The 12,500-nt window shown below is 39.6% G+C and overlaps 1 protein-coding gene across 1 annotated transcript; it reads left to right on the top strand.

Moving 5' to 3' along the window:
- The first annotated feature begins 1,405 nt into the window (after nt 1–1,405).
- Nucleotides 1,406–12,257, top strand: LOC138044496 (glutamate receptor ionotropic, NMDA 2A-like). The gene is made up of 5 exons (XM_068891000.1): nt 1,406–1,696; nt 7,334–7,938; nt 8,495–9,548; nt 10,794–10,957; nt 11,355–12,257. Exons 1-5 carry the CDS (start codon nt 1,463–1,465, stop codon nt 11,791–11,793), a joined length of 2,496 nt encoding a protein of 831 aa, XP_068747101.1. The 5' UTR covers nt 1,406–1,462; the 3' UTR covers nt 11,794–12,257.
- Nucleotides 12,258–12,500: the final 243 nt, after the last annotated feature.

Raw genomic sequence — 12,500 nt, 5'->3', positions numbered from 1 at the left:
TTAGGCGGATATTACTTTTTCCTTTTTGAAACTGAGCGATGCATGTACATTGCCCGGATATAGCTACAGACTTAAAATTTGTCTCCTCTTTTCTGTTGTTTCTTTGTTTGTTTGTTGATGTTTTTTTACATCCGAACGTTGAAATTCATTAACTTCTTCGGGAATGAAATATATTCCATTTATTTTTTCGAAACTGACGTCTTTAGAGGACAATCTGTCTTTACATTATTTATAGATATGCCTGTAGTTGATTAATATGCGAAAATAATACAAAAATGCAGACGCAAGGGTCGTTGCAGGAAATTTATAAATTTAGAAAAGGCCTCTCTAACCTGCAAGCCTGGTGTAGCCTATACTTCTGCGCTGCACGCAGAGTATTTTTATGAAATATACTTGCAAAATCATGTATCAATAGTATTGGTTTTCCTGCGTGGGAAAATTACTTGCAAACTCGTATGAACAGAGGTCTTCAGTTAGCGGTGGTTCCTTTAGAGATCAGCTACTGAGTATACATTAGTTTTGCCATTAAAAGACAATTCACTGATGAACGATAAATCAAAGGGGTTTTTTCGATTTAAAAGAGATCGCTAAGATTGCACATAGCAGCAAGAAAGCAATCATGCATTGCTTATTTTATTAATGAACTGCTTTAGGGTGTTACATTTATTCCTTCAGACCGAGAAGTGTTTAGTGAACGCTTTCGAACAGATATGGCACCCAAATTCTTATCTTTATTTTTATTTGGCCATATTCAATTCATGAAGCTGCTGCGCGCTCAGTTAGAAAAGCTGACAAAGAGGCCCGTTGGCGGATGTTATTTAAACCGCAGAAAAAAATATCTGGCGAAGTTTGAGCGGTTGTAGAGTTTGCCCATGCTATCGGTTCGCCGGTGACAACAGAAAACTGCAGAACTAACTAAGCGGAGCTCGAGAGCTTTGACATTAGTATATTCCGTTTTAAATAAATCAAGAAGGGAAGTTTGGAGGGAAAATGCGGTGATCGTTGAAGTGTGACATTTCGACATACATCACATGAGCAATATTTAAGCAGCTGACATTGGGATAAGTTATTCAACGTCACAGTTGAGGGTATTGACCTACAGGCTTTAATAAGTGCTTCATTAAAACTGAATCCGAAACTAGACCAGAAAATTACTGCGAAAGTCATTGACAAACTTGACTTGAATGTCTCGGCCATACAATATTAATCAACGTTCATTGCAGAATTTTGATTATTATCTTCGCGAAATATCAAGTATCTTAAAACGATGTTTTGGAGATCGTTCACGAATAACTCAAGTATCTTGTTGATACTTCACCTTCTGACGGTCGGAAGTTACTTCCAGTTTTGTATGACAACTTCAGTATCAAATCATTCTGCTGTGAAAATTGCCTTCATTCTCGAGCAAGGCCAAAGCAAGGTTTTTAATTCAGCTTACGGTGTTTTTCTGAAGGAAAGCCTCATGGATTCGTCTCTCCATAATGTCGAGGGAATTACATTGGAATGGAGAGTAAAGGATACGCCTTATTCAGTTTGGAAAAAAATCGAACAAAATGTCATCGTCAAAAACGTTAGCTTAGTTCTTAGTTTTCTTCCATCACGCAAAAACCAGATACTGGTAGATGCATTGGGCAAAAGTATTGTTCCTATAATTGGACTTCAAAGCTTAAGGGAAGAAGTCTACAGCAAGCACCAGGTAAGATATTCAAGTAGTCCACTCCAAATAAAAGTACTCCCGAATTCGCCTATAAAATGTTTCAGATAACGCCAGTTGATACATGATAACGTAACGTATAAATATTTGAGGAGGCTTTATGTTTAAACACTGAAACTTGTCGAACCAATGAGTACAGAGGTTACAAAGTGGAAAGATACTGGGTTATGCGGGGTTATAAGCTTAACGAAGGAACTCTGATGCCCATACTGGTTTGGGACCCCAAACCGGTGATAATCTATGATTACCAACTGCTGTTTTTCAGTTTAATTTTCAAATGGACTTTCGATTCTCGACTAACTATCGTGTGGATAAAAAGTTTCCCGTGGAGGGAAATTTGCATTTACATTGATGCACGCTTTATTTAGCTTCACTGGGGCAGAACGGATATGTCAGCAGAAACAAGGAAAAATATCATTTTTGACAACTGAGCGAGTGTAATTTTTAATCAAACGACTTCCTAGTTTAAAACTAGAGTCCGGATTGCGTAAACGTTTCAGTTCATCGAATAATTAACTAAAAGTATCACATGGACAGCTTGCATGCTCGTCAAATAATGCTGCGATAGTGTTAAGAATTTGTTTAAAAATAGAAGAACCGTAGCCAGGGTAAAACATATTAAAAAATTATTATAAAAAACGTTCACTGGCTATATACAGTTAAAAACTTTCGAGCTTTCGGCTGTCAGGCTACAGCCTTCAATGGAAATGAATGGAAAAAATGATGACAACTACAATATATACAAAAATAGGTGAGAAAAAAGGAATATAAAAAAACGGGAAAAAAATATTTGTCAAAAAAACTAATTGTTCTTTTTTAAAAGAATGGAGTATTGATTAGGGAGCGGCCTAGAATTGTTATCTGCATGATCTATCGAAGCGGTGTGCCAAGATTCCAGTGTCTTGCGGGTACGAGAAGAACCCTTGTCAATCACTTGGGAATTTTTAAAGTCAATAGAGTGATTTGAAGACCAAGCGTGTTTAGCGATGTTGGAGCCTCTTGCGTAAGACTTCACATTCCTCATATGTTCTTTTTTTCTGGTTTCAAAGAATCTGCCAGTCTCGCCAACATAACTCCATGGGCAGTCGGCACAAGATATTTTGTAAACCACGTTAGGTTGAAGATTGATCGGAGGGCGGGACTTAGGAGAGGGAAACTCCTGTTGTAAAGTCTTGAATGGCTTGCTGACAACTCGAATATCATGTTTTCTAAGGAGTCTAGTTAGAGGCTGAGAAATGCCATTAATATAGGGGAGGACTGCATAATTGAAGAATTCGGAGGGTGCAACCCATTTAAAAAACGTGCAAACAAGTTCCTCAGGTGTTGGGATGGGATTTGTTCGCTGAGTAGAAGATTTCTTCTTTAGAATGTTGGAGATAACATTTTGGGGGTAATTGTTAGATCGTAGAGCGTCGATGACATGAATAAGTTCTTTCTCTTTTCCTTGTTTTGTGCTCGGGAGATTAGTGGCGCGATGTAACAAAGTCTCAGCTGTACTGGTCTTGTGTCATTTGTCATGATGGGAGAAGAAATCTAGCCCGGGGGGGGTACTCCCTTATAAGGCCTTAATGGGGACGTGCGGCCAGCCAGGGTATGTTTTTCGGGATTTTTGTCTTGAACAGGGTATCGAATTTATCATTTTTGTCTTAATCAGGGTAACGATTTATCAATTTTTGTCTTAAACTGGGTTAAATGTCTTAAACAGGGTATCAAAAATCGGAATTCTGTCTTAAAATGGGTAGGAAAATTAGCGATATTTGTCTTAAACAGGGTCAGGGTATGAAGGGCCGTGCCGTACCTCCCCACCCAGGGATATGTTGAGTACCCCCCCCCCCCCCCGGGAAATCTAGATACCTATCAGTGTGGGTTGGTTTACGGTAAACCTCAATAATGAGATCATTATCCTTGCGAGTAACCAAAGCGTCCAGAAAGGCGATCTGGTTATTGTTTTCTTCTTCGATGGTAAAGGAGATGTGTTGATCGATACTGTTGAGTGTGTTATGGAAAGAGTCAACGGCGTTTCTTTTAATGATACAGAAACTATCGTCAACATATCGTTTCCATACTTTAGGTGGAACGGGAGTTGTGTTGATGGCCATCTCCTCGATTGCTTCCATACATAAATTGGCAACCACGGGACTGACAGGGCTGCCCATGGCACAACCATGGATCTGTTTATAAACACTGTCATTGTAGACGAAGTAGTTATTGGATAGGACAAAGTTCAACAAAGAGATTATATCAGTAGTGTCAAGTTTTGTGCGTAAGTGTAGTGATTCATCACAATCCAGTTTATTTTTTTATGTAATCACAGGCTTTCTTGACAGGAATGGCTACTGATATAATCTCTCCCTCTTTTAAGTCCCGCCCTCCGATCAATCTTCAACCTAACGTGGTTTACAAAATATCTTGTGCCGACTGCCCATGGAGTTATGTTGGCGAGACTGGCAGATTCTTTGAAACCAGAAAAAAAGAACATATGAGGAATGTGAAGTCTTACGCAAGAGGCTCCAACATCGCTAAACACGCTTGGTCTTCAAATCACTCTATTGACTTTAAAAATTCCCAAGTGATTGACAAGGGTTCTTCTCGTACCCGCAAGACACTGGAATCTTGGCACACCGCTTCGATAGATCATGCAGATAACAATTCTAGGCCGCTCCCTAATCAATACTCCATTCTTTTAAAAAAGAACAATTAGTTTTTTTTGACAAATATTTTTTTACCGTTTTTTTATATTCCTTTTTTCTCACCTATTTTTGTATATATTGTAGTTGTCCTCATTTTTTCCATTCATTTCCATTGAAGGCTGTAGCCTGACAGCCGAAAGCTCGAAAGTTTTTAACTGCATATAGCCAGTGAACGTTTTTTATAATAATTTTTTAATATTAAGAATTTGTATGGGAAACCTGTTACGCTGGCGGAGAGCCTCGTGACTACTTATATGGCGACACTTTGTAGATTCTTTCCATTGGTCGGTTTTACAGCTCTATGTTAATCAAAATGGCTACCATTTGCAGTTAGCAGTGACGACTCGACAACGGGAAGACAAAACTTTGAACATAGTTCATCGAGGGACTGGTCATGCAACCTTAGAACCTTCAAAAGCGAGAACAATGTTACCGCAATCGATGTTGAATTGACCGTGACCCTGCACAATCTTTTGTTTTCGCTTCCCACGGGTTTGCAAATTAGCTGCCCATAATTTAATTGAAGGATTTCATTGGTTATCTTCTCGAAAAATGGTGTGTTTTGTGCAGGGTCAAGGCCAAAAATACGGAAAAAAACATGAAACAAAAGGACTTGCCGAGTTTCATAACCATCTCCGTGCATTAACTATGCTTTGAAGTCATTCAGGTGGTTATTCGTGCACGATTTCCATCCATCGACCGTTCAATATAACGTTGTTCTTTTCTTTCCATCTTTTTCTTCTTCTTCATTTCAAAAGTGTACGATATCGATTTTAGCAGAACTGTATAATGGTTTTATTTCACCGAGTTAATCTTGTTCCCACTGTTATCTACAGTGAGAGTGAGATAAAGTGCATTAAAACATATGGTGCTCTTTTTTCGCCGGATAAATAGTGGGAGTCATAAATAGAAGTGTTGTTGAAACGGACGAGTATTAAAAGAAAACAAGCACACCCTCAGTGAGTGAATGGAACTGAAGGAAAAAAGCCATTTCAGAGTTAATTGTCAATACCCAGCGAATAGGAATCACGCTAAAATTAGAAACCATAAAAAAACTTTTTTCAGTTTAAGGTCAAAAAAAGAGTTTTACTAATGTACTTTATTCCACTTTATCTCTGAAAACGAGATCATCCACATTTTGATTTGTTTCATTGAAACACACCAGCTTGGCTTGGAATCGGCAAAATACGGCAATGCAACCAAGAAAGGACGAACATTAAATTACCTTTAGGTGCTATAAACAAACTTCTGAAAACACAAGCTATTGAAATTTCCCCCTAATTTTACGAGAACTCATTTCGATTACGTGTTTACAATGTAAGGGCAAATTTTTCTTGTCACTGTTGAGGCACATCGAAAACCAGTTGGGCAAACGGATTAAAAAAGCACTTCTTCGCTCGCGCGCATTTTAAAGCAACAAACAATTCAACTTTATCTTTGTGTCCAAAATAGTACAGATAATTGTTATTTAATTCCAGTTGTCAATAAAAATTCGAGTTTCATTCCTGAACAAAGGAAAAACCGATTAAACTACTTTTTAAAAATACGCATCCACTTTAAATAACGCATCCGTAAAAATAACAAACGGTTTAGTGCCCAAGGAAATTTGTGGAGTAGCTTCTTCCAACAAGTATGAGCTATTACTGTTATTCTGTTTTGTCGTTGTCGTTCTCTTTCGCTCTCCTTTCGTTTCTGTTCTAGTCACAGGTCCTCCAGGCATCATGTAACCTTATCAGAACTTCTAACGACATTCCAAAAATTGCAATACGGAGAAAAAAGCAGCTCTAAGCAAATTAAAAATAAACACTCAGCTTTAAGTTTATATCCATCCGATGCTTGACTTGAATAACTGCGGCCACCAGTGTGGACCACAGCTATCATGATATGTCAAACTGGATTGAAACCAGCAAAAAGGCAGAAAGAAAACATTTTCCAAACCATTTTCCACCTGAACTCACCTGGGCCCGGTTTTTCGAAAGCCGATTAGCTTAATCTAGGATTAGCGTAAACTTTTGTTTCATGTTTTAACTTTTTGGTGAAAAATTCTTTTGCTTATTTTTGTTTTTCAAGATCGACTTCTTCTAATGTAAAGTTTTGCCGAATATCAGCGTTGAACAGCATTTAGTAGAAGAAAAATAAACTCCTTGGTTATTTTTTAACCTAGGATTAGCGTTAATCGGCTTTTGAACAACCGGGCCCTGAACACGAAAAGCGTTGACTGTGTAAGAAGTACAGTTGACTTAGCATCACCGTGTAGACGCGTCGAGCCACAGAAAGCGCGCAAAAAATGAAGCCTCGCTTATGTTAACTTAGGTTGAGCCTGCACTCCAAGCGAAAACCAGTACCTGGTCAGCGGTCAACTTAAAAAAAAAACAGCTGACTCGGTGAGCTCTAAGCTTGAACCCGCGATATGGTCACGTGATACTGGTCAGCGGAAACCTTGTTTTGACAGGTGTCAATGGATCAAAACAACTAGCATGATACTAGTCACATTGGCATACATGGAGGGGTGGACGTACGAACGTTCATGACGTCATGGCTATAAAACCAAATTTTCTCTCATCGATGGGTTACCATATTTTCTTAACAATGGTGCTCCGCGCGCGCGCGTCTTCGGCGCGCTATTATTCCATTAATCCAACTCCACCTTACCCACACAGAAAAATGTTGGGTCTTCCAGGCCAAAAAGTTGTGACAAATGTTGTGCAAGGTATAGTCTTCAAAATTGTTTGGGGGTGGGGGAGGGAAAGAAACTTCGCAAGGATGTAATTGCAATAATTATTGTGGGTGGGAATATTTGACGTAACTTAGAAGTAATCTACCACAAAAAGGAGAGAGCAGTGTTTGTGTCCTCAAACATTTTAGCCGGGGTTCCATTTATTGAGACTGAAACTAAACTTCCATTTCTTTGTTGTTGATACTTTTCAAGGAAGGAGCAATGTTTGTATCGATGCTGCCCACGGAGGACTTACACGCGAGAGTTCTCACTGATCTTATACTGGAGTTCGAAGAAAGCAGATTCGCTTGTATTGCAACAGAATCATCTCTCGAAGACTCTTTTTTCTGGCACCTTTCTCAGTACATATCAAGTGATGGATCACGGGGAAAATCACCTCGGTGCTTAGTTCTCAACTCAGGCATCTCAGTGGAAGAGTTTAGCGCTCATTTAGAAGACATTCACGCAGGTGGTATTCACTTGATTGTCGTCCACTGCAAAAGTAACGAGAGTGATGAAATGCTGTCGATGGTTAGAATGCTTAATTTTAAAATATATAAGCGAGATTTTGTGTGGGTATTTACCGATAAAGCTGTTGGTGCAGAAGCCAAAGACTTCCCTGAGGGATCAATTGGGATTCTTAAAACTCAAGAAACTGGGAAAAACGGGATGTTAAAGCTGTACAAGGGATTTTTAAAGGATTCTGTGAGGCTTTTTGCCAAGAGCTTGAAGAACTCTCTTAAGGGTTTATCTCATCGTTCGAAACTAAAGTGCTTAGAAGGAGAACATTTTAATGCTTTTAAAAGACGCCTTTACAGGTGAGAGAAAATCGGAGTAGTGTAAGCTCAGTAATACTACTACTACTCAGTCCTCGTGATCCCATGTTTTACGTAAGGCCGCAGTAATGCAAGCTTGTTCTCTAAGAGCTTACATTATACTAATTTGTGATGTAAGCTGTAAAGGCCGAATCTTGCACTAATACAGCTCTCTATCAAAATCAATGTATTCCCGCAAGAGTCCATCACTCTTGATTCCTCTCAATGCGTTGCGGCCTCCCGAGGTAAAGAACAACTCCCCACTTTCAAACGTACTGGAACCACTGAATGCGATTTTGTAGCCAACACTGCAGGTTAAAATTCTTGGGACGTTTCGCTACATGGAGATCAATGCATGTCATTCCACCTCGTCATCCCCAAGCATTGTTAATTTTGTCCCCCTTTATAGGCGATGCTATTTTCAAGAATGAGCTGGATATCGACTTTCTTTTCCTTTCTTCCAGTTAATGTAGGGGACATTCATTTATTGCAATGATATATAGTTTCAGAAACGAGACCTCTTTCCATCATTCACTAATGATAAATTGAATCTCCACAGGAACATTATAAATCAGAGTTTCCTCGGAGAAACTGGACCCGTTCAGTTCTGTTCACACGGAGAGCGAACTGCTTTTCAATTCACAATCGTCAAAGCAACGAGGGCACCTGAAGGAGGGTTACATTGGTGCGTCATGGGACATAATTACCCACAATGGACCCAAGTCAGTAGCCCTCTTATATTTGAGCCTTTCCTGCCAAAGGACCTTCCAAGGCCGCGTCACTTGAGAATAGTTTCTATCGATCATGCGCCCTTTACAGTTGTTCATGGCGTGGACTACAGTAGTAGGCTGGGCACTAGCTGTCCATCTGGTACAGTTCCGTGTGAAAAGTACATATTGCGCGACAAAGATCCGTTAAGTGGCAATGAAGATAAAATGAGGACATCAAAGATCGATTCCAAAATAACGCACTGTTGTTACGGTGCAATGATAGACATTTTGATTAAGCTCAAAGAAATTGAAGAGTTTACATTCGATCTTTATTTAGTCGCCGACGGGAAATATGGATCAGTGGATCCAGAGACCAATCAAATGAACGGGATGATTGGCGATGTTTCCCGAGGATCGGCCGATCTTGCGCTCGGGTTTATAACGATTACCGAAGGACGCTCAACTTACGTCGACTTCACGACTCCGTACATGGGCACAGGCTTGATATTTCTCGTCAAGAAAACGAAATCAAAGAATAAAAGTTTCGCGGAATCAATAAGTGATATGAGACTCATAAGTTCGTTTAGTACAGATCTCTGGTTTTCGTGCTTAGCGGCATTTTTTACTGTCGTGATGTCTGTATGGTTGATCGAGAAATCATATTATTATAGAAACCATAAAAGTTCTCATCTTCTACCCTTTGAATTTATAATGTACGTTTATGGAAATATATTCCAGGTGCCGCTCACGAAAGTTCAAGCCAAATCATTTTCAGTTTCCTTTGTAATGTTGGTAGTGAACTTCGCGGGTCTGATTCTAGTGAGCTCGTACACTGCAAACTTACTTGCTTCACTTATTACTGTGGATGAGGTCAATGTCGTGTCAGGAATCGGAGACCCAAAGGTAGGTCTCCTTAAAAAGAGGAAACACAGGGTTATCTCAAGGCAATGCACCTGATAACGAGTATTCGAGGCTTTGAATCCTCATATTACTATGACCGATGGCTACGTTTCTTGCCGAGCTGTCCAGCTCACTATCGTTTTCTCTTCTTCTTTCCTTTAGGGGAGGGGTGAGGAATCTTGCTCATGCTTGAAATTTCCCTTTCAATTCAATTTTAATTTTACGATTAATTTGTTTTTCTTTTTTTAATGTCTAACAACAAATGTTAACCATTCTATTCACTTGCATGAGACTGGTCACAGAACAAATATGCTTAGTTGCTGCGTCCTGCATAACATCGAGGTTGGAATTTCCCTTGTTGTGACTCAAAAGACTCTTCTTTTGATGTGTCAATAAAGTCTGGTCAGCATTGATACTATAGCCTGCGTTTGCTACCGAGATATTTTGCGTGGGATTATTTAACTGACGCGCGAGTAAATCTATGGTTGCTCCGTTTTGTTTTGACCACGAGTGGACAACGAAGTAACCATCGATTTACTCGCGCATTCCGGAATTGCGCAGGGAACTAAGGCGAGTTTCAAATTTAAACCAATCGATAAATTGACACCATCTCATGAAAGACAACACGGAGATTGGCCATCTGTCCAAGTTTGATACTTTTAGGTTGAACAGAGACCAAGTTACGGACCTTAAAAGGTAGTTTAAAATCCATACAAACGTCTCTAATTTTGAGGCTGCGTCCCCCAAACCGTACAACTCATAAATATTTTTACTATTTCTGTAATATTCATAAAAATAGTCAAACAAAGTATTCTCACCTCAACTATTTCCAAATAGTTGGCTGATGACAGGATTTTCCAGTTGTCCCAAATCTGGTTTTGGGGGACGCAGTCTCAAACTTAGAGACGTTTGTATGGATTTAAGGTCCGTAACTTAGTCTCTTGGTCTCTGTTCGACCTACAAGCGTCAAACTTGGACAGATGGCCAATCTCAATGTTATCTTTCATATGATTGTGTCAATTTATCAATTGGTTCAAATTTGAAACTCGCCCCATTTTCCTGCGCAATTCCGGAATGGCCTATAATCAAGCTATAAAATATCCATCCAGCTACGCAGGTATGAAAGAAAGCCTTCATTTATCTGATAGAAACAAAGTTGCCAGAAACGTGTTTGCCATACATTTACAGGCCAGCTTATTGATCAAGCAACTGTACTCGTGGCTCCTTTTCTTTTGTTTTCTGTTGTAGTTAGTCGACCCCCCAGAGGGATTCACATTTGGAGCATTAAAAGACACCAGCACCGAAGACTTCTTTAGAAAGAGCCAGAATCCCAGACTAAGAAAGATATACCAGAACATGAAAAAATACAACGTGGATTATCACTCGGATGGAGTGAAAAAAGTTATATCAGGGTACTCTTCCTACAATATTCACTAAAGTCCAAACGCGTATATTTTTTTAGGGTGACAGGTGCCATTTTCAATGCTTAATTCAAACCACAAAAACATGTCACTGAGACTCTTTTGAAAATGAAGGCAGTTATGATCAAGACTCGTTAAATATATTGCTTCTGCACAGAGTCACGTTTGCGTCGTGTACGTGAACTAACACTAAGCGTAACTTATATTAGCCAAGAACGAGAAGTCTTCCACGAAAAGCTCTGGAGCGAGTGGAAAATGGAAGAGCGGTGACTGGAGAGAAGTTTCTTCCAAGTCTCACTCTTCTATTTTCTCGCTTGCCTCAGACTTCTGCTTGTGGAGGTTTCAAAGAATTGTTCAAAAATGTAATACTTCTTTTCCTTTTTCACAGCGAGCTTACAGCCTTCATCTCAGAATCAAGAGCAGGTTACTACGATTCTAAGTGCACACTCAAAGAAGACGGAATCGGTTTTGAGTTAGCAGGCTTGGCTTTTGCATTGCAGAAAAATTCATCATGGACAGCCTCAATATCACGAGCCATTCACAAACTGAAGGCACAAGACACCATCACTGAAATATTCAATAAATGGACAACATCAAGATGTAAAACCTCACAACAATCTGCCTTTGCGCATCGCATGGGACTTGATGAATTTGAAGGCTTTTTGTTCAATACAGCTATGATAACTTTTGGGTGTTTCCTTATCCTGTTATTAGAGGTTTTTTTCTATCGCAGAATTACGCGCGCTAGGCGTAGTTTTAGCCCAGAACAGAATGGAACTGCTTTAAATGCGGCTAAATTGCCTAGAGTATCAACCACGAACGATTAGATAGTTGAAACTATAGTTAAAGCTAATGATCAAATAGACAATTTCCATTTCTTTCTGATGGTGAGTTGTTGTAATTTTTAAATGACTTTGTGCTTTAACCTGCTAAAAACAAGAACTAAGAGACGTTCCATTTAATTTAACAGATCAGTGTTACGCAAGTATGAATTTATTTAAGACTCCTAGTTATACTTAAAATCGGTATTCGCAATGTCTTTTTTACGAACACAATGTCCTGCATTTTTTATCTTTTCAAACACATTTTATGTAAATCCCAAGCGCGAGTGTAGCTTACTTGAGCATCTGCGCTAATTTCTTTTTCTTCTTTTCCTTGCATACGGAGCCCGCGCCCGCAGTGCGCGCAGCAGTCAAAACTGTGCTATCCTGTCATTCATCTTTCCTTTCATCGGAAACGGTGCATTTCTGTGCGCAAACAACGGGCGTAGCTAGGGGAGTCCTGGGGTGCTCGTGATTCCCCCCCCCCCCCCCGTCCTTTCTAAGCCTTTTTTTATGCAAACAACCTACAATAATCAGGTTGCAAAAACGCGGGTACCCTCTGTTTGACACAGTGTGACCCCCCCTTTGAAAAATCCTGGCTACGCCCATGGCGCAAACGACGTCGTTGTCGATGTACCCTGTCGAAAGGACGCCACTAAAGTCTTTTTTTATGAAGTTAACACAAATAAATACATTATCAATCAAGTTTTGAC

The sequence above is a fragment of the Montipora capricornis genome, chromosome 4, assembly GCF_036669925.1.
Source record: "Montipora capricornis isolate CH-2021 chromosome 4, ASM3666992v2, whole genome shotgun sequence".
Taxonomy (NCBI): domain Eukaryota; kingdom Metazoa; phylum Cnidaria; class Anthozoa; order Scleractinia; family Acroporidae; genus Montipora; species Montipora capricornis.
The sequence above is the reverse complement of the archived record's forward strand: the minus strand, read 5'-3'. Positions and strand labels throughout refer to the sequence as shown.

Excerpts from the sequence above, each read along its gene's own strand:
- LOC138044496 (XM_068891000.1), top strand. The coding sequence starts at position 1,463 with ATGGATTCGTCTCTCCATAATGTCGAGGGAATTACATTGGAATGGAGA. Across the intron at positions 7,939-8,494 it reads TTTAAAAGACGCCTTTACAG|GAACATTATAAATCAGAGTT; the intron begins GTGAGAGAAAAT and ends GAATCTCCACAG. Across the intron at positions 9,549-10,793 it reads CAGGAATCGGAGACCCAAAG|TTAGTCGACCCCCCAGAGGG; the intron begins GTAGGTCTCCTT and ends TTTCTGTTGTAG.